The following is a 22,936-nucleotide window of genomic DNA, read 5'->3' on the forward strand; positions in this document are numbered from 1 at the left end:
TTTCTAACAGCAATATAACGTGATGTGATTTTGTTGTTCAAATGTGCATAACTCATTCAATTTAACTTGTTTTGACCTGAATCTTTTTCCTACATGTAGATTAGGATTTGTAGTTGAATTTAGACTATAAAAACGCTTGATTTGGTTAAAAATTGAATGAGTTACAAGCCCCGTAAGGAAGGGTGTCAAATCTGAATTTTTTTTTCTAACAGCAATATAACGTGATGTGATTTTGTTGTTCAAATGTGCATAACTCATTCAATTTAACTTGTTTTGACCTGAATCTTTTTCCTACATGTAGATTAGGATTTGTAGTTGAATTTAGACTATAAAAACGCTTGATTTGGTTAAAAATTGAATGAGTTACAAGCCCCGTAAGGAAGGGTGTCAAATCTGAATTTTTTTTTTATTTATTTTTCAGCATTTAAACGTAATATGACTTATTATATGTTTTATTTTGTGAATATAGGATTACGGAGAAGATTCAGAAGAAGATTATATAGAAGAAACACCGGCATTGAATGTTATACCAAGTGATGAATCAAACCAAGAAGAGGAGCCACAAGAACAACAACCTTCAAAAAAACGAAAATTTGCAACCACACAAAAACAAAGACAACCAAAAAAACCAACACAAACAAAAAAACCACCACCACCACAAAAACGAACACAAGAAAAATACCCAACAAAACCAAAACCCAAAAACAAAAAAAAGACTCAAAAGGAGTTAAGGGATCGGATTAACCCAACCAGACGAGGTGAGGGTAGAGATAATTGTACGGCTCCTGTTTGGAAATACTTCGAGATCGAATGGATAAAGGAGGACGATGGAATTGAAAGAAAGTGGGCCGAATGCAATTATTGTTTACATTTACTAGCCGCAGATCCAAACCGGAATGGTACAACTTCAATAAACAAGCATTTTAATGGGTGCAAGTTAAATCCAGACAACATACCGAAACAAGTTGATGACAAACAACAAAAGTTGTCATTTACGAAAGCTCCTAATGGTGAGGGTCATGTATACACATGGAAACATGATGATACTAGGATCCAACTTGCCTTGCTAGGGCTTTTCACCATCGGGGAACTACCATTTAAATTCATTGAAAACGAGGCATTCATAGAATTTGTAAACGCCCTCAATGGTAGGGTGAAATTGCCTTCAAGGCATAAAATTTCTCGTGATGTTGTGTCATTCTATTTAATGGAGAGGCAGAAGTTGTACAAACATTTGAGCAACCCCAAAACAGCCATCCACTTGACAACCGACACGTGGACATCCTCGTGTCAAAAGATAAATTATATGGTTGTCACGGCCCACTTCATTACCGAAGATTTTGTCATGCACAAAAGGGTAGTCAACTTTAGAGAGGTTGATACTCACAAAGCTGAAGACATGGCTCGTGAGTTGCTAATTTGCATAAACGAGTGGGGGATGAAGAATGTCATGACGATGACCGTTGATAATGCCAAGACAAATGACGCGGCAATCAACATCATTGTGAAAGAACTACCGGGTATTTACGAGAATGGCAAACATTTTCACATTAGGTGTATGCCTCATATCATAAACCTAGTTGTGAAAATGGGGTTAAAACACGAAGTTTATCATGTAAAAAACCTACAAGATGCGGTGAAATACATTAGAGCCTCCCCGCAACGGATCAAGACGTTTAAACAAGCCATGAAGGATGCGGCTGTAGAAAGTCAAAGGTTTTTGTGTGGTGAAACTCCAACAAGGTGGAACTCTACCTTTGAATTGCTAAGATCAGCGTACGATGTGAAAGACGCATTTCTCGAATATAGCCATCAAGGTAAATAAAATCAATTAATCAAATATATTTCATCACTAAAATTAGCAATATTTATTTCTTTAGCAATCAGTCCAAATATTAAATTGTGCATAACTAGTTCAATTTAACTTGTTTTGACCTGAATCTTTTTCCTACATGTAGATTAGGATTTGTAGTTGAATTTAGACTATAAAAACGCTTGATTTGGTTAAAAATTGAATGAGTTACAAGCCCCGTAAGGAAGGGTGTCAAATCTGAATTTTTTTTTCTAACAACAATATAACGTGATGTGATTTTGTTGTTCAAATGTGCATAACTCATTCAATTTAACTTGTTTTGACCTGAATCTTTTTCCTACATGTAGATTAGGATTTGTAGTTGAATTTAGACTATAAAAACGCTTGATTTGGTTAAAAATTGAATGAGTTACAAGCCCTGCAAGGAAGGGTGTAAAATCTGAATTTTTTTCTAACAGCAATAAAACGTGATGTGATTTTGTTGTTCAAATATGCATAACTCATTCAATTTAACTTGTTTTGACCTGAATCTTTTTCCTACATGTAGATTAGGATTAGTAGTTGAATTTAGACTATAAAAACGCTTGATTTGGTTAAAAATTGAATGAATTACAAGCCCCGCAAGGAAGGGTGTCAAATCTGATTTTTTTTTCTAACAACAATAAAACGTAATTTGATTTTGTTGTTCTTTTTTTGTAGATCCAATGTTTCAGAAAACTGTGGGAAGGGTACCATCACATTCAGATTTTGAGATGATTAAAAAGATGATGGAGTTCCTTGAGAAGTTTAAGAAGAAAACTGAAAAAGTTTCGTGTTCAACAAAGCCTATCTTCCATACGTATACCCGGGAGATCCTAGATATAGAGCAACATCTTAGGAAACATGAAACCAACCCGGATTTTATGTTTATGGTACCGGATATGAAACATAAATATGACAAATATTGGGGTGACTATGATACTATAAGTGATTATGTCTTCTTTGCGACATTGTTAGATCCTCAATGCAAGTCAAAGTTTATGAAAGTTGTTTTTACCCAAATGCTTAAAGCCAAAAACAAAGATAAAAAGATGTCCGCTGATGAGATAGAATCCAAAGCACGTGCAAAGGTTATTGATATTGAATGCAAATTGGACAAGTTTTTCAAGACATACTTGGAAAGGTCAAACATGACCTCATCGTCTCAACAAGAAACTCCCGAAGAAGTTGTTAATTTTGATGACGAAAACGAATTCTTTGGAAGCTATATGACTTCGGGAAGTTTCCCCTCGACTTCCTCAGAAAGTCAATTGCAACGATACTTAAACGAGGACCCAATCGGATTTGACAAAGGATATGATATCCTCACATGGTGGAAAAATAATGCAGTGCGGTTCCCGATCGTTGCTCGAATGGCAAGAGGTATCGACCTTCTTTTACTCTAATTTAAATTTTTAATTTATAAATTTGTGTCGTGTATTATACACTAATTTGTTTATTAATAGATATTTTGGGGATGCAAATTTCCACCGTAGCATCCGAATCCACATTCAGTAATGGTCGTCGAGTAATTACCGACTACCGTACTAATTTGTCCGTTGTGATTGTGGAGGCATTGATATGCACTCAAGATTGGCTAAGAAAGAGTAGCTTGCCTATATATGACTACGACGAAGTGCACGATGTGTTAGCTGACGATGACCTCGCTATCGGTAATACACTAATACTTGTTACATCTTATTTTTAACTTCTTATTAGTATTTGTTACATTTTAGTAAGTAATAACGTTTTTCTTTTGAATTATATATAGACATTGTGGATGCTATACACAACTTGAAGCTAACGGGGAAGAGATCGGGGAATTAGTCAAAATATCAAAGAAATGTTGGAATCCACATATTAGACTTTTTTTTTTTTTTTGTTGGTGAAACTTGGAAGTATATTTTGAATGTCGAAAGTGTATTTTGAATGTTGAATGTTTGAATGTTGGATACTTAATAATATAAGTTTGACGACATCCATGTTTAATTTGCTTGTAATAATTTAAATAAAATACCCAATGACCCATGGTTAATTTGCTTCAATGTTGAATTGTTTATTAAAATGTTTATTATTAAAATGTTGATTATTTACTAGTATTTAAACATCCACTTCTTCATAAAAAAAACCAATAAAACGCAAAGTAAATTAGTCGTTGGAATTACTCGAAAAACCGGCAAAAATCGGACCCGAAAAACCAATAAAACGCAAAGTAATTTAGTCGTTGGGTACATCAAAATTTAGCCGGTTCCATACTCGAAAAACCGGCAAAAACCGGACCCGGAACCGGAACCGGTAGAACCGCCGGGCCGGTTCGGTTCTTCATTTTTGCCGAAGCCGGTTCCCCGGTCCGGTTCGGTTCGGGCCGGTTCCGGCCGGTTCGGTTCTTTTGCTCATCCCTAGAAGGAAAGAAGATCGAGCGATTCATCTGGGGACTAACATCCCCGATCCAAGGAAACGTGATAGCTGCAAATCCCGAAACTTTCGACAGTGCCAAGAGATTGGCCAAGAAGCTATATGACCACAACAACAAAAAGGGTGAGAAGCCAGTGGAGACTGAAGTTAAGAAGGAAAATGATAGCAAGAAGGGGAAGAACAACAAGAGGAAGGGACGTCAAGGCTCCGAATCGTCCAAGAAGCAGCAAACAGTGGCAGTTAATGGCTTAATGCTGCGACCACTCAAGTTCCATCCACACCACATGCTCCAGCCTCAGCTGCTCCAAGTGCTCCTAGACCTTATTCCGGTAATCTTCCCAAGTGCAACAAGTGCGGTCTCCATCACAATGGAGAATGCAGAGAGATGCAGTGCACCAGTTGCAATCGTAAGGGTCACACGACAAGGTATTGCAGGACCTACCCTCCTCAGAACCAACAACAGGGAAACAACAACAACAACAACCGCAACAACAACAACACCAACATTGGCGGCAACAATGCAGGACCTAGCCACACCTGCTATGGATGTGGAAGGACCGGGCATTTCCGTCGAAACTGCCCCAACAACAACAACCCGGAAATGGAGGAACAGGAAGGGTGCTGACCATGGGTCAGGGAGAAGCAATTCAGGATCCCGTTGTTGTTACCGGTACGTTCCTCCTAAACCACACTTATGCATGCATCCTATTTGATACCATAGCAGAGCGAAGTTTTGTGAGCAATAAGTTTAAACATTTGTTAAAACAACAACCCCAGAAGCTCAATGAAACCTTTACGGTGGAAATGGCCAATGGAAAACCGAATCCACTGGGGAAGTCTACATCGGATGTACCCTAACTGTAAATCAACACGTCTTCCGAATAGACTTAATGCCTGTTTCCATTAGGAGTTTTGATGTAATTATTGGCATGGACTGGTTAAGCACCTACCATGCTTATGGGGTTGAAAAATTAAATGTTGAAAAATAATCTTCACTTCTTGTTCCTTCGAATGAACGTTCTTCAATGATCACCGTTGCTCCTTGAAAAGTAACAAATGACTAAAAAGTCCCTGTGGATCACAAAATCATAAAGACCCTTCTCACCACAGTTGTTCAAGGATGTAACCTTGGCTCAGAAAGTTCCGATACAGTCTCATTGAGTCTCTACTTCTTTTGAATTCGATTTTTAAGACAAATGAAACTTTGAGATAAAAACAAAACAAAACTAAACTTAGCACACAAACAAAGCAACCAAGAATAAAAATACACTCAAAAGCAATAAGAATATTTTTGGATTTTTTATTTTTCGATTGTTTGTTGTTTTTTTAATTTTCTCCCTAAATTTGTGCATAGAGGAAAAATATGAACAAATTTAACAAAAAAAAATAATGACTAAATTTAAGACTTCTTGGGATCAAAGTTGTCAGGCAATTTAATATAAATTATCAGCACACACCTGCATGAATAGACGACTAGGAATACCAGAATGAAACCCTAATTTTAAGGGTTTGGCACCCTATTTAATCTCCTCAACTCCCATATATTGGCCTCACCTTCAGCCTCCTTTGTCCCAAACCCTAGCCACGAAACCCGTAACCAACTTTTGAGAGTTTTGAGCTATTTTGTGCCATTCTTTGTGATTTGAAGCTTCAAGAAGGAAGGAAAGGCTTGGAGATTCAAGAGAAAGTCGGTAGATCCAGAGTTCAAGCTGCATTTTGGTCTCATTTGAGGTATAAAGCTTATACCTTGGCTTTCCATTGCTTAGATCTTCATTTAGGGTTGTCTTTTACCCTTTTTAGGCCATATTGAAGTCATTTTTGAGATTTGAGTGTATCATGAAGTTGTAGCTTCAGATCTAGAGCCTTTGAGGGACTCCATGACATAAAGGTGCCAACTTTATGGCCATGAGAGTCCCATGCGTCTTATAAACCACTTTTTAGAGCCTTATGAGCTAAATAATCCATGCATGAACGTAAAGTTGGAAACTATACGTGATATATCGACCCTAGGGAACCAGATCTATGTTTTGAATGCATTAAACCCAACTAAAATCGTCTATATTGATTTAGAATATGGGGGACTTGACGAGTTGTTCATATGACTCGGCGAGTTGGGTCGTGGTCCCCCAACCTTTTCTGTTACTGAGTAAGCTAGTTGAGTCTAGGAGATGACTCAGTGAGTTGGACATGGTTTTTGCACTTGAAGATTGAAGAACTCGACGAGTTCAATGAGGAACTCGGCGAGCTGTGAGCAAAATTCCTGATTCGGTAAAGGAAGGACTCGACGAGTTCAAGGAAGGACTCGACGAGCTGAATGGAAAAGTTCTGATGTTGTGGATAGGAGGGACTCGTCGAGTTGGATCGCGATTTCATAGTTTTCTGATATATGAAACTCAACGAGTCGATGGACCAACTCAGCGAGTTGAGTCAACCCAGAACGTTGACTTTGACCAGGATGTTGACCTTGACCAAAGAGTTGACTTTGACTTGGACTTTGACCAATGTTGACCTTCAAGGGTCATGAATCTGGAAAGGATAATTGAAGGAATGTCTATGTGTAGGATTTTGAGTAGGGTCGAGTTCAGAGCTGGAGTAATTGCAACTACTTCCATATATTGAGGTGAGTTGCCTTCCAGTAGAAGTGGGTCTAAGGCCACAATGTTGGCTCACTAGTAGGAGTTGTTTGATTAGATAATTCTCTTTGTGATAATTGCCTAGTATGCCACTATCGGTTATGTTTTATGTGCTAGCATAGTATGATATTATGTGATAATGATAGAAGGGGAATAGTCTCGTACCCGGTCGATAGGACCGAAGGGGTAGGCCAGCACCCAAATATGTTAGGCAGTATGTGATTTATGTTTTATATGCTAGTATGTTATATGGTAGTGGTAAGGGGTAAACTAGTCCCCGGATCCGTTCGAAATGACCGAAGGGGTAGGCCAGCACCCATATATGCTAGGCAGTTATCGGTTGAAAGAGACCGAAGGGGTAGGACAATACCCAGTCACGTTAGGCAATTACCGGTTGAAAGATACCGAAGGGGTAGACCGGCACCCAGATATGCTCGGTGGTTACCGGTTGAAAGAGACCGAAAGGGTAGGCTAGCACCCGGATATGCTAGGCAGTATGTTATTGTATGGTATGTGGTATGATGGGGGGAACTCACTAAGCTTTGTGCTTACGGTTTTCAGTTTTGGTTTCAAGTACTTTGTTTTCAAAGGAAAGGAGTCGGCTCAATCGCAGCGCATCACACTATGTTTTCCGCACATGAGATCTTTGGGATTGCACTCTGATATTGTTTTATGATAACATGTTTTGATTATCGACACTTTGGTTTTGACATGGGGTGTTTTTATGGATGTCTTTTTACCGTTGGTTTTATGAATTATTAAGCTAAAAATAAATTTTTTTGTCTTAAAATTTGGGATGTTACATAACGATACTTCCTTACCTTGTCTCAGAGCTTCTCTTAAGCTCATAAGGAACCATGTACAACAATAGAGATTATTTTCCACGACCATACCAAATTTTATATGGAGGGTTTGGTTGTTCTCATCGATAGCAACCGCTACAAACATTGTTTTTAGGTGGTCCTTCTAAGAGGGACACTACCTATGAAGATCACTGGAAAGAAGCAGCCTATAAATGTACGGACCGATATTTTTTGGGAATAAGAATGAATTAATTTAGATGTAGAAACATTATCATTTTTACAGAAACAATAGAAAAAGTACAAAAAACAAATATACCACCCATCTAATAGCCACAAAAATAAGCTTCGAAACGATCCATCGAACTAGTTCTGATGTGAGTGTAACTATGTGAGTTAGTTCGCCTAAGGTTGTGAAGGTAAACTGGCTGGTTGTTAAAGCTTTCTTCTTCGTCCAAATATATATTTTCTTACAATTTATAATCATTTTTATTATTTTAGAATCATCATAATTGAAAAAAGAATGTGTAGATTGACCATATTGACCCTAAATACAAAATCCCTTTTCATATAAACTAGATGACCAAATTGCCCCTGAGCTCACGTAGGTTTGCTTCAAAGATGTAGGCTTTAAACTCATGTTGCCTTTGATCAATATTTTGTCACCATAGATGCACAATTTATTATCCCCTTGTTTATACTAAGTGTCAGTTATAACACTCGGAAGTTTCATAATTGAATTGAAGTTGTTCTTTTTTCATGATCATAATTAACCTTTGAATTCAGCATACTATATTTTCTTTGTTAATTTATTGTTCTTGTGTGTATGCATGTATCATAAAATACAACCTCTCCTTTTTCGAATCGGGGAACTTTTGGTGCTGTGTTCTTGGGTAGTAGAATATGTTCTTATTACCCTATAATCTTAGTTTTTACATCTTATGGTTACGTACAGCTGTTTTGATTTAGGTTTAGGTTTATGTTTAGGTGTTTCTTGGTGATTGGTTTATGGATTATTTGATTCCACTTGAGTGAAAATTTCAACTAAAATGTCCATATGTTTTGTACTTCTCAAAAAATACAAAAGCAACAACAAGAAATTCTAATTAACATCGAATCAAGTCTTCAACCTACAAGGACCTAGTTTCTTGCACAGCCTACAAGCCTAGCACACTCATGCTATGAGAGCATCATGGAAATCCAATTAAGAAAAGAACTCTATGCATCAAACAAAAAACAAGCTATAATTGTAATCCTAACAGAAAAAACCATGTTATATACCCCTAACTTGATTACCTTTGCCCTTTGTATTGAATAAATGATACATTGAGTAATCTGTATGACTGCATGTGTGTTTGGTAAAAATATGTCACCCCTATATCGTAACTAGAGGTCATTTTTTTTTACTTTCCAGGTTCTTAGACTTTTTGGCACTTTTTCATTTATTGTTTTCATTTTCTTTTTGTTTTTTTGTCGGTCGACGATCTAATCCTAAATTAAGTTTTATTAACAAAAAAAAAGACAGATTATAGTTAATGTAATTACTTTTAACCCTCTTTGACCATTTCAGCAGATTACTTGATGAACCTTCATATTAAAAATTACACACGCTCTTAACCAATTAAACTGAAAGACTTTTGAATCAGGATGGTAACCAACTATTGAGTTTGTTCACATTTGATCCATTTCCTTTTTTTTTATCTACTATACCATCGAACTAGTTGTTTATGTTCACTATAACCCTTTTAACCGACTATCACCTGTGATAACCGGTCAAAAGGGTTATGGTGAACACAAATAACAAGTTCGATGGTATATAGGGTACAAAAAAAAGGAAATGGACCAAATGTGAAAAAACTTAACAGTTGGTTACCCTTCTGAGTCATTTTCCCTTTACTCATTTATAGAAAATCTCACGTCATCTCCTGCTCATATTAATGACTTTATGAGATTTATTTTTGTTTCTCTTTAAAATATAACCCAGAAAGAACATTATTCATACATGTACCACTTTGTAATACATTTGCATATTTATTAGAGGAATATTGATTTGAGAACGTGCATTTCATGACTATATTTACATTTCCAATCAAATGATTTATCGTATCATGGATTCTGGACAGGTCTAAAAACGAGTGGAATCACAAGTGCTGTGATTCTTGACTTTACTTGGATTTAAGATCAAATTCATGGAATAAGATGCAACATCGATATATACAGGATCATGCAGATTTTGTAGAGACAACACCATAATACACCGTGAGCTAAACGTTTATGCTAATAAAGATACCTCTCATACACAGTAATACCCTTTTGCAGAGAGTTGTTGACAGCTAACCACAGTAGGCGTAGCATAGACATTGTTTGGACCAAGTTATCCCTTTGAAACGCTCTTCATATACCTTATGGCTTAAGAAGGTTGTAATCTTTAATTCTTTTGTAGCTTTAAGTTCATTTAACTTTTTTGGGAAAAATGACTCAGAGGGTAACCAATTATTAAGTTTGTTCATATTTGGTCTCTTTCCTTTTTTGTACCCAATATACGATCGAACTTGTTGTTTGTGTTCATCATAACCCTTATGACCGGCTATCACAGGTGATAGTCGATCAAAAGGCTTATGGTGAACATAAATAACAAGTTCGATGGTATATTGGTTATAAAAAAAAAGTGACCAAATGTGAACAAAATCAACAATTGGTTACCCTCCTAAGTCATCATCCCTATGTATACTCCATTATATTTATATTTAATGTAATAAATGATGAAGTCAAAGTAGGTGTTTGGGTGAGCTTTTTGACTTTAAAAGTCCTTATTGACTTATTATTTTTGCCAAAAGAAGTTTTAAAAATATGTTTGTAATAGTTTTTAGCTTTTTACCTTTTAAAACCCCAAAAGTCAGCAAAGATAACATTTTGTTACTTTTAAAAAGGGAGTATTTTCTTCTTACCCAAAAACTATTCTAAAAGAAGTTTTAAAGTTCCCAAACGTATTATTAAATTTTTTGACTTTTTCAAAAAAAAAAAAAAGATAAGAAATCATTTTAAACGTGTTATTAAATTTTTTTGACTTTTTCAAAAAAAATAAATAAATAAATAAAAAATCATTTTAAAAGCAAGCTCAGACACCCTCAAATTAACTAAAAAGGAAGCATGGTTTTGAAGTCAAATTAAATAAAAAGGAGGCATGTTGATTCGAACTGGTGAGCCTTCAAAACCAAACTCCTAAACCTATCCTCCCCACCCCATACCTTCCTTTTTAAAGATATCTCTTCCTCCCTATTCTCTTAACTCTCGAAGATCCATCACTTCACCACTTCTGGACAACTACCACCGATCTCCACTAACCTTAAAGAAACCATTTAAATCTCGGGCAATCCCCTCTTTGTCTCCGTCATCATAAAAAGCTTCCTCGTTCTTTGGATTTGTCACATGGGGCGTTCTTGTTGTCACCCTTCTTTGAATCACATTACAGAGGATGACCGTCGACAAAGACGATTTGGGGATCTGAACCTACTTCTTCGATTTACATATCCCTCTTCTTTGATTTACAGGTTTAGGGTTAAGTTATGTTTTATTTGCAGGTTTAGGGTTCAATTTTTAAGGTTTGAATGATGACCGGGGTGGTTGCAGGAGTTGTTGGGGTGACAGGGGGAGGTGTCGGACTTTAGAAATAAGATACAAGAGAGAGAGAGAGAGAGGGAGGGAGATTACCAATCGAAAACCGAACCAAAGGAGATGACGAGTGTAATCGGAATGAACGTTGATTCTCGATGGTGACGTGGATCTGGTGGAAGACAAGAAACCAGACATGGAAAAAGTAAAAGCAGAGGAAATCATCACGATGATTGTGAATGTCTGAATGAACAAAACCAACTGAACGGATGCTTCATCGGATTTGTTTCTCTCCGACAACATCATTAAATTTGTAGATTCAACGAAGAAGAAAAGTAAACATGGGAAAGGAAAGAAAAGGGGGAGATATGTTTTATTTTATTTTTATTATTTTAATTTAAAAAAATTTAAAAAATAAAAGAAAATTGAAAAAGAAATTAGCTGCTATGTCAGCCTAGCACGCCAATTGGCATGCAACCTAGCAGGAACCTGCTAAAAAGATAAAATATGACAATAGTTTTTTATCTTTTTAATTTATAACTAGATCGTAGACTTTTCTATAGATTTCTTTAGAATTAATCATCTGTAAACATGTAGCTTAAAGGGAAAAAAATTGGAAAAGAAATTTCCTTAACAAGGGTTCCAGACAAGCTTTCGTGCACGGACTAATCATCTGTTGTATACATCCAGCTATGTCTCATGCCCTAGAGTCACTGTAGACGAACTTCCATGACCACATGGGTTAAATAGTGTCAGGATTTAAATATGGGTCAATAGATTATCCATAAATAGTTAGTTTAAAGAATTTAAGAATTCCATAACGGATTTTATAATATTGAATTTTTTTTCTTTTATTCTTGGTGATGATTTTGTGTTTGATAGTGTGGTTGTATCTTAATACCTTTTATTATGACATTTTACTTTCAAGGGATAGCATCGTCTTTGAAATTTTTGACCAGTTATTGTACTGTCAATTTCCTCTTATTAGTACATTATAATTTGAAAATTCTATCAACTACACCACAAAAAAATGCTTTGCATGGAAGAATGACATCTATAATCTGATAGAATTTTCAAATAATATTGTAGTATGAAAGTAAGACGTTATAATGAACAAATCAATAGAAATACATTGTTATTTCTTGCATTTGATCCAATCTGGTACTCATGTGTTTAAACCAATTGGGTTGCAGCAACCGAAAGTGAGGGAAGTGTTGAATACGGAAAGGACATACATAAACGGAAATCATGCAGCTTTTTGAGTACTATAGGAGTTGGAACGGATGTTGGGGACAAACAATAAAGCAACATACCACTTCTTAAAGGGCATCATTTGTTGAAAGCAAACTGGAAGTTTAGATTGATGGATTCGTTTAGAGAGGACATAAGGGCATTTTAGTAAAAAAAAAAAAAAAAAAAAAAAAAAAAAAAAAAACTTGTAAAAAGTGATTGAAGACTAGGCATCAATAATTGCGATTATTACTCTTTTCTAATGAACGTACATTTCTACTATGATGGTACCTAATAAAAAAAATATTGCTATTTCTGTTTTGGTGTTGGAGTTTATTGTATTTAAAACCAAATCAATTGAGCACCAAACTTGAATCAAATAAACGGAACATTACAGAAGTATCAAACAAAATTAAAATCTGCAAAACATACCCTTTAAACAAATAATCATGTTAATTCATCCATAATCGCAACCATAGAAGAATTTGATGCAATATGGTCAATATATAATTTTTTTAGATTATAATGATTTTTAAATAATAGAATTGATTATAAATTTTTAAGAAATGTTTACAAAAAAGAATTGAGCAAATATGATACTTTGAAAGTTAAAAATGATAAATATGAGATTTAAATTTAAAGTTGAGTAAATATGAGCCACATCTTACTATTTTGCTGACATGGATAACGCTGTACATAGTAGGCAATTTGAAGCTATATTTAAAAAAACCCATTCAGATGGTATTTACTATTAAGTCTTTGACATCTTGCTAACATATAAGTTTACAAACACTTTACTTCCCCCCTGTGCCCACCTACTTTGCACCCGTGCTTCTTGATTAGCTGAGCCAACTGCAAAAGAATATCCTGCTTTGCTAAATATGATTCCTCTTCACTCTGCACAATCAAACATGTGTTAGCTCCAAAAAGGAAAAAACATTTTAGCTAAATTCCAAAAAGCTCAACATCTAGCATCCTACTTCTGCTTACAACCGTTGTATCTTCGATTTTCTTATTAAAATATTGTGTACTTTAGAAATTCTACCATCTTATAACATTCTCCTTTCAAAGTACAATGCCATAATAAAAACAATGAAAGTAAATGCTATACTATCCAATTTAAATAAAAATACATTTGCGAGATGAAACACAATTATATGAAAGTGCATTGTTATTTCTTTCATTTAACCATTCATAAAATGTGCACATACTATTATTTGGTGAGGCAAGTTAAAGGTTTGAAATGTTTGAGGAAGTAGTAAACATATATACATACCGCCTGTTTTAGATAGCATCCAATAGTAAGCTCAAAATAATTTCCCAATGAAACTTCACAATACGGCTGCTGTTCCTCCAAGTAAACATTTGGATTAGATCTCATCATGTTCGGTATTTCATCCATTATCTTGCGCACCTTCTCCAACTCATCCTTTTCCACATAAATCTTTGAAACCATCGCATGCCATGGAGGCATGGGTTTGCTCACAAATACCTATAAAATTTAAAATTACTTTTCCCATTACATAAAAACTTTCACGGGTACTCATGAAAAGACTCGATGCTCACCTCACCACAAAGCATGGAATATGGAACTATAACGCTTTGCCGCGATTCGTTCATAATAACCTATAAAAAAAAACACTTTGTTATAACAATATATATATATATATATATATATATATATATATATATATATATATATATATATATATATATTAAGGGTACTGATGAGAAACTCGTTGCGTTCACCTGACCATAAAACCAGGAAGTTGGAACTGCTAAAGGGCGGTTTGTATCGGTAATCAATGAGGTGGTTAGAAGTCCCATCTCAATAACCTGACATTTCAAATATCCAACCTGCACCCAAAATACTCGAAATAAGAACGAATTCATACAAGAGTTTAAATCAGGGAAAATTTATTGACATACTTCTATATAATCTCCATTCGAAAAGGGTTTGTCTTTTAGTACTGCAAACCCATACATGATATTGTCAAGAAAACCTCTAGCTGCAAAAACAGCAGCAACCCCTAAAAAGGTAGAGTAACACGCATTCGATTTCAAAACTCCTAAAACAATACAGATTTTAAGAAATTTATTAGTTGAAACTATATATATATATATATATATATATATATATATATATATATATATATATATTATGCAAGGGAGATAAAGTTACCTACCTTCCGTAGCAGAAATAAAATGCATAGCGGCCTCCCAGGCTTTAGGCAAAGCGAAACCAATAATAGCAACAAGGCCATACAAGCCATAAGGTGGTTGAGATGTTGAATCGGTTACATCTTTACGTGCATATGATGATGATGATGATGATGATGATGATGAATACACACGATGTTTCAACATGTGATTGGTTGCAACAGGAGAAGAAATTCTTAAGTTTGAATTTGATAAATGACATGGGATTAAGTCCATCTTATTGTTTGGTTTTGTACCAAAATGGATCTTATTGCTTGTACCAAAATTACTCTTATTATTTTCACCTGTACAAGGATTATACACCCTACACCAAGGTTTTGATATCACCAAGCTTATTCCACTCATTATTCAATCTTCTACCTATATCTATATCAATCAATAACATCAACAAAAACAATTATAAAACATAATAATAATAACATTAATATAAACTAACTACATTCTTCAAGTCTGTCAAACTAATACAAGATTACTTAAATTCTCAATCTATAATATGCTAACCCCGTGCATTGCAATCATAAAAACAATAATTCAATTGTAACAGAAATCAATAACTGTAGTCTCTCTTTTTAGCATTCTGCTTTCAAACAGCTATATACCAACAACAAACAAGCTAATAACTAAATACCCAGGTATTTGAAACGTTAAAGTTGATTAAAATAACATAAATAGGCAAATAAAATGTTAGTACGCATCATGAGATATACCTACCCTATGCAGAATTAAATCAAACCACAGAAACATTAAAATATTTACAATTACATTTTGTTCTTCACTTTGTTCCTTCACCAGAAAAGATACATTTCGGTTATATGAATTTACAGGGTTTTTGGCTAAGCTTATTAAAAGTGATTTTAACTTTTTAACTTATATTTAAAACAGAGTTTTTTAAAAATGTGTTTGGCTAACCTTATACCGTGTCAAAACGCTATCAGCTGATAAGCCATTTTTAGTGTTCGGCAAAAAAAAAAAAAAAAAAAAAATGCTTATATGTGTAAATTTACCAAAAAGGGCTTCCTTTTATATTATGACTTATTTTTCTTATTATAACTAACATTTTCTTTTTAAACTAATAACAATTGTTTAGGCTTAAGTTTCTTTTTCGATATACCACCATCAACAAGATTATCATGGTTGGTGTATCACATAAGCATCTTAGAGGGTGTTTGGCTTAGCTTTTTAAACCTCAAAAGTTCTTTTTGGAAAAGTTACAAAAAGTCAGGATTTCTTGACTTTTTCAAAAAGTTCTTTTTGCTTATGTAAAACAATCTGTATGTCCCTGTTAACAGTAGCAATTGCAGTTTCACATATACACATAACCTATTGCAGTTTCACATATACATCTACAGGATTGAAGAAAATCGAAAGAAGGAAAGAATTGAAGAAAAGCACACAGATTTCGATTACAACAACTAATATGATTTCCATTTCAACTGAAATCAGGGGAAAAGGTAAAACCTAGAGCAGCCAAAATGCAAATGCAATTGAACGAAAGCAGGAAAAGATTGAAGAATATCGAACCTGAAGCGAATCTGTGGAGTGCGACGCCGATGGAAATCGTAGTGATAGGGCGGCAAGCAATCGGGAATCGGTTGTAAGTTGTAGGCATGGAGGCTCAAGAAGAGCGGTTAGGTTAAGGCGCCATGCCGACAAACCCTGGGTATTCCAGTCTGATGACTGATTGAACCTGTTGTGTGTTGGCATTCCAGTCGGATGACTGATTGGGCTAAGGTATTCCAGTCTGATGACTGATTGAACCCGTTATGTGCCAAATTGTGAAAGTACCTAAGTTCGTGCCACACACCTAGCTCATAGGATCACACTCTCACAAAAAGCACAGATACTCAACATCTTTCTGTTCCATGGCAGAAAGATGCCTCGACGACCAACCCGCGAAAACCCTGAGCCAAACCCTCCCGAGTTCAACTCTGTTGCTTTTCATGCAGCGGTGTCGGCTGCGGTCACCGCGGCTATGGCCCAAAATCATCAAGGGAACAATGGAGGAGTCAACGGACCAGGACCTGGAAGTTCGAACAACGGGATGAATCAAGGACCCACCAAAACATGTTCCTACAAAGACTTCACCAACGCCAAACCACGAACCTTTAACGGCACTGGAGGAATGATCACCCTGAAACGATGGATCGAGAAGGTGGAATCGGTACTCGAGATATGCGATTGCCCTGAGGAGATGAAGGTGAAGTTTGCCGCATGCACTCTCGTTGACCAAGCGCTCACTTGGTGGAACGGACACGTGGAAGCCATGACACTCCCCGTAGCCAAATCCATGCCATGGACAGAGATGAAAGAAATGTTGATGGCCGAGTATTGCCCTCGAGGTGAAATTCAGAAAATAGAACAAGAGTTGTGGAATCTCACTGTCCGAAACGCCGATATAGATGCATACATATCAAGGTTTAGCGAACTGTCTCTGCTGTGCCTTGGCGTGATCACCTCAGAAGGAAAGAAGATCGAGCGATTCATCTGGGGACTAACATCCCCGATCCAAGGAAACGTGATAGCTGCAAATCCCGAAACTTTCGACAGTGCCAAGAGATTGGCCAAGAAGTTGTATGACCACAACAACAAAAAGGGTGAGAAGCTAGTGGAGACTGAAGTTAAGAAGGAAAATGATAGCAAGAAGGGGAAGAACAACAAGAGGAAGGGACGTCAAGGCTCCGAATCGTCCAAGAAGCAGCAAACAGTGGCAGTTAATGGCTTAATGCTGCGACCACTCAAGTTCCATCCACACCACATGCTCCAGCCTCAGCTGCTCCAAGTGCTCCTAGACCTTATTCCGGTAATCTTCCCAAGTGCAACAAGTGCGGTCTCCATCACAATGGAGAATGCAGAGAGATGCAGTGCACCAGTTGCAATCGTAAGGGACACACGGCAAGGTATTGCAGGACCTACCCTCCTCAGAACCAACAACATGGAAACAACAACAACACCAACATTGGCGGCAACAATGCAGGACCTAGCCACACCTGCTATGGATGTAGAAGCATCTGCGAAAAGACGACTTGACGTTCCTGGTGCACATAGTGGATAAAACCAAGGAAGAGGTTAACGTTCGAGACATTCCAGTAGCACGTGAATTCCCAGACGTATTTCCTGAAGATCTTCCTGGAGTACCCCCAGAGAGACAAGTTGAATTCCGAATTGAACTTGTTCCAGGAGCTGCTCCCATCGCTAAATCGCCTTACCGATTAGCTCCTGCTGAGATGCAGGAATTGTCCAGCCAACTCAGTGAACTCCTAGGCAAAGGATTCATCCGACCCAGCTACTCGCCATGGGGAGCTCCGGTTCTCTTTGTGAAAAAGAAGGACGGATCTTTTAGGATGTGTATCTATTACAGGGAGCTAAACAAGCTCACTGTCAAAAATCGCTATTCACTCCCACGAATCGACGATCTATTTGACCAGCTCCAAGGAGCCAGTTACTTTTCTAAGATAGATTTACGATCTGGGTACCATCAACTCAAGGTCCGGGAAGAGGATATTCTCAAAACCACTTTCCGAACTCGTTACGGACATTACGAATTTGTCGTAATGCCCTTCAGTCTAACGAATGCCCCTGCCGCATTCATGGACCTAATGAATCGAATATGCCGACCATTCCTCGACAACTTTGTTATTTTTTTCATTGACGACATTCTAGTCTCTTCCCGAAGCGAAGAAGAGCATGGCCAACATCTCCGACAAATCCTGGAAACCCTGCGAACTGAGAAGCTATACACAAAACTCTCCAAGTGTGAGTTCTGGCTCCGTAGCGTGAACTTTTTGGGTCATGTTGTTAGTCAGGAAGGAATACATGTGGATCCTTCAAAGGTCAAAGCCATCGAAGGATGGGCAGTCCCGACAACACCCACAGAAATTCGCCAATTCTTAGGCCTAGCAGGTTACTACAGGAGGTTCATTCAGAACTTCTCTAAGATCGCCAAGCCACTTACCTCGCTTACACAAAAGGGCGTACCCTTCAAATGGACGGACAAACAAGAAGTTGCATTCTGAACTCTGAAGCAAGCACTCTGCAGTGCCCCAGTACTATTTCTACCAGAGGGAACGGAAGATTTCGTGGTCTACTGTGACACGTCAAATCAGGGTTTGGGTTGCGTTCTCATGCAGCGTGGAAAAGTGATAGCTTACGCATCCCGCCAACTAAAGACACACGAAGTGAATTATACAACCCACGATCTGGAATTGGGAGCAGTGGTCTTCGTTCTGAAGATTTGGAGGCATTACCTCTATGGTACGAAGTGCAATGTAGTGGCTGATGTAGTGGCTGATGCCCTAAGCAGGAAGGAATATTCGGGCCGCCGAGTAAGATCCTTAACCATGACCATCCATTCCCACCTGACCACGCAAATCAGGGAAGCTCAACTAGAAGCCTTGAAACCAGAGAATGTGGCAGGTGAGGCATTAAGGGGAATGGATAAGAACTTAGAAGTCAAGGATGACGGAACTCGTTATCTCAGTAACCGAATCTGGACACCGAAGTTCGGTGGGATCCGAGACGTGGTCATGAATGAAGCACACAAGACTCGATACTCCATCCATCCAGGGTCAGACAAGATGTATCTAGATCTCAAAAAGTTATACTGGTGGCCGAATATGAAAGCCGAGATTGCTACATATGTGGGCAAGTGTCTGACTTGCGCCAAGGTCAAGGTGGAATACCAGAAACCCTCAGGACTACTACAACAGCCTGATATACCGGAATGGAAGTGGGAACGGATAACTATGGACTTCATAACCAAGTTGCCCAAGACTTCAGGCGGGTTTGACACTATATGGGTAATCGTAGACAGATTGACCAAGTCTGCGCACTTCCTGCCAATAAAGGAAACCGACAAGATGGAGAAGTTAACCAGGATATACATCAAGGAGATTGTGCGACTGCATGGTGTACCAATATCTATTATCTCCGACCGAGATAGTAGATTCACTTCGCGATTTTGGCAGTCCCTGCAGAAATCCGTGGGAACTAGGCTAGACATGAGTACAGCCTACCATCCACAAACCGACGGGCAAAGCGAGCGCACTATACAAACATTAGAAGACATGTTGAGAGCCTGTGTGATAGACTTTGGTAAAACATGGGATACCCATTTGCCGCTGATTGAATTCTCCTACAATAACAGCTATCACACTAGCATTAAGGTTGCTCCATTCGAGGCTCTTTACGGTCGCAAGTGCAGATCACCCTTATGTTGGGCTGAAGTGGGGGACACTCAGATAGCTAGGGGCAAGTCCCTAATAGCACCCTCACTGGTCCTGAAATCATAAGGGAGACCACAGAAAAGATTGTTCAAATCCGAGAAAGGCTGAAGGCCTCCCGATATCGGCAAAAGAGTTACGCGGATAAGCGACGCAAGCCTTTGGAATTCCAGGTTGGTGATCGAGTGTTACTAAAAGTTTCCCCTTGGAAAGGAATGATACGTTTCGGTAAACGTGGGAAACTAAACCCGAGGTACATTGGACCGTTCGAAATCCTCGCCAGGATTGGTCCTGTGGCGTACAAACTTCGATTACCTCAAGAACTCGATAAGGTACATCCCACCTTTCACGTATCGAACCTGAAGAAGTGTCTGTCCGACGAGACACTTGTAATACCTCTCGACGAGATCGAAGTTAACGAAAATCTCCACTTCGTAGAGGAGCCAGTAGAGATTATGGATCGAGAGGTCAAAAGAACGAAACAAAGTCGTATTCCCATCGTGAAGGTTCGATGGAACGCTAAACGAGGACCTGAGTTCACCTGGGAGCGCGAAGACCAAATGAAACAAAAGTACCCGCATCTTTTCCTAAACTCTTAAAGTCCTGGCCAAAGCGTAAATTTCGGGACGAAATTCCCTCTAACGGGGGGATGATGTGACAATAGTCAAATTCGGGTCAAGTCTAAGCCGGACAAGGTCAACGAGTCAAACCGGTCAACTCAATTAAACCTTGTATAATAGGGTTTGTATTATGTAATTTCTGTATAACTCACTATCTTAATGGGAAAACATCACTTGGAAAGTTCGTGTGTTTAAATTTCTTTAACCTTAATGCTAAACAATGAACAAGAACAATAAAACAATGTTGCATACTCATAGGGAGTGTGTAAGATCCTAAAACATGGCATAACGGGGTTTACTGACCTTGCATTTCGAAGCCGGACACTCACATTCATCACACACGAAAACGCTCTCAATCGTTTTCACTCTATCTCTTCTTATCGAAGAATCTCTCCCAAATCTCTCTAAGTATGTGAAATCTCTCCCAAATCTCTCTAAGTATGTGAAATCTCTCCCAAACATCTCTTTGTATGTGAAATCTCTCCCAGAATGTCAAATCTCTCCCAAATCTCTCTAAGTATGCGAAATCTCTCCAAGAATGTCAAATCTCTCCCAAATATCTCTTTGTATGCGAAATCTCTCCAAGAATGTCAAATCTCTCCCAAATCTCTCTAAGTATGTGAAATCTCTCCCAAATCTCTCTAAGTATGTGAAATCTCTCCCAAACATCTCTTTGTATGTGAAATCTCTCCCAGAATGTCAAATCTCTCCCAAATCTCTCTAAGTATGCGAAATCTCTCCAAGAATGTCAAATCTCTCCCAAATCTCTCTAAGTATGTGAAATCTCTCCCAAATATCTCTTTGTATGCGAAATCTCTCCAAGAATGTCAAATCTCTCCCAAATCTCTCTAAGTATGTGAAATCTCTCCCAAATATCTCTTTGTATGTGAAATCTCTCCCAGTACGTCAAATCTCTCCCAAATCTCTCTGAGTATGTGGAATCTCTCTCAAATCTCTCTCGAAATCTCTCCCAACTCTCTATAATCACTCGGGGCATCCCGACCCTCGAATTTGGCGAAAACAGCCCAAAAACGGAAGCCTACGCGAAAAACGGACTTAAGGAACCGAAACCCCTCTTAGGACCCGAAAGTCCTCTTAGGAACCGAACCTTCTGATGAAGAGGAACCGAACCTTCTGATGAAGAGGAACCGAACCGAAGGTACTGTTCACTAACCGAACCCGAAGGTACTGTTCACTACAGTTCATTCGGTTCTCGCCTTTTATCTCCGGACCGAGGACCAAAGCTTCCCTTCTGACCTTCGCTTCTGACTTCGGACCGAGCCTTCGGACGAACCCTCGCCCTTCGCTTCTCGCTTCTGGCTCAGCCTCTCGCTTCCGAATCAGCACCTTCCTAACCGAACCTCGGCCTAGGGACCGAACCTCGGCCTAGGACCGAGAGGCCTCGCTGGGAAGCCCTTTTCTCCCGGTTTTCGATTTAATTCGCGTTTTAAACCCGTTTTTAATTGTTTTAACACGGAATTTTCACCCAAAACTTTATTTTAACATATAAGACCCCTAAATTAATGATTTAATCACATTTTAAGGATAAAACCTTATCCAAAAGAGAGTAGGTAAAGTACAAAGGTGGAGTGTTGACTTGCCTTATTTTATGACACAAGCAACCCCATACCCACTCCATGATTAACCCACACTCCTCCCCACCATACTTTGTCACTTCCTTGTACTTTTTACCCCTCTCACAAGCCATCCCCACGTTCTAGGGCTGGTCACTCAACCTCTCTCCTCATTTTCTTTCAATCACTTTCATTCCACCAAAGATCCAACTCCAATTTTTCTCTCCAACTTTTCTCTCTAATTCAAGAATCCCAAGGCCGATCATCAAGTGTTCTTCCACTCTTGGTAAGTGTAATTCATCCTCCATGTGATTTTTACTCTTCCTTCTACTCAAATCATTGATAGCTTATACAAACTCCATAACTATGATGCTAGATTCTCAAAAATCTTCAAGGCATCTCCAAGTGTTCTTGAGTTAAACACCTCCATTCTTCAACAATCATCTATTGAAAACACTTAAGGTGAGTTCATACCCCTACATTTTTATGTTTTCTTAAGTTTTTAGGGGGGGGGGGGGGGGAATACAAGCTGAATCACCAAGAACACAACTAAATTTTTCTAACAGCTTTCATCAGAAAAGTTGGACTCCATTCACAGACTGTTTTGGACAACTTAAACATTTTAGTTTTCAAAACTGTTTTAGGTGCAAGTAGTTCCACTTCTTAGCTTTAAAATGACTACTTGTACATCTCCATACGATTTTTCTATAATTTATGGTGATTTTTACAAAACTGCCTATCATCTCAAACATCAATCCGGACCAGTCTGTGATTATGGACTT

The 22,936-nt window shown here is 37.9% G+C and overlaps 1 protein-coding gene and 1 long non-coding RNA gene across 5 annotated transcripts; one reads left to right on the forward strand and one right to left on the reverse strand.

Annotated features, from left to right (window-relative positions):
* Positions 1-10,740: 10,740 nt before the first annotated feature.
* On the forward strand, positions 10,741-12,145 carry LOC145101935 (uncharacterized). The gene is made up of 2 exons (XR_013705934.1): positions 10,741-11,230; positions 11,310-12,145. It is a non-coding gene; the product is annotated as an uncharacterized LOC145101935 (long non-coding RNA).
* Positions 12,146-13,136: 991 nt separating this feature from the next.
* On the reverse strand, positions 13,137-16,336 carry LOC145101934 (mechanosensitive ion channel protein 1, mitochondrial-like). Of its 4 annotated transcripts, none has more exons than XM_079039245.1 (8): positions 16,263-16,336; positions 15,026-15,107; positions 14,708-14,824; positions 14,451-14,551; positions 14,271-14,378; positions 14,088-14,147; positions 13,798-14,013; positions 13,137-13,418 (listed from the first exon to the last, which is right to left on the reverse strand). In XM_079039245.1, the coding sequence occupies exons 2-8, from the start codon at positions 15,084-15,086 to the stop codon at positions 13,305-13,307; spliced, it is 777 nt and encodes a 258-aa protein (XP_078895371.1). In that variant the 5' UTR covers positions 15,087-15,107; positions 16,263-16,336; the 3' UTR covers positions 13,137-13,304. The 4 variants fall into 4 exon arrangements, with proteins under 4 accessions (XP_078895371.1, XP_078895370.1, XP_078895368.1 ...); XM_079039244.1 differs by having other exon boundaries at positions 14,451-14,590; XM_079039242.1 differs by having other exon boundaries at positions 14,708-15,107.
* Positions 16,337-22,936: the final 6,600 nt, after the last annotated feature.

Source organism: Lactuca serriola, chromosome 4 (genome assembly GCF_051521515.1).
Source record: "Lactuca serriola cultivar US96UC23 chromosome 4, Lser_US96UC23_V15, whole genome shotgun sequence".
Classification (NCBI taxonomy): Eukaryota; Viridiplantae; Streptophyta; class Magnoliopsida; order Asterales; family Asteraceae; genus Lactuca; species Lactuca serriola.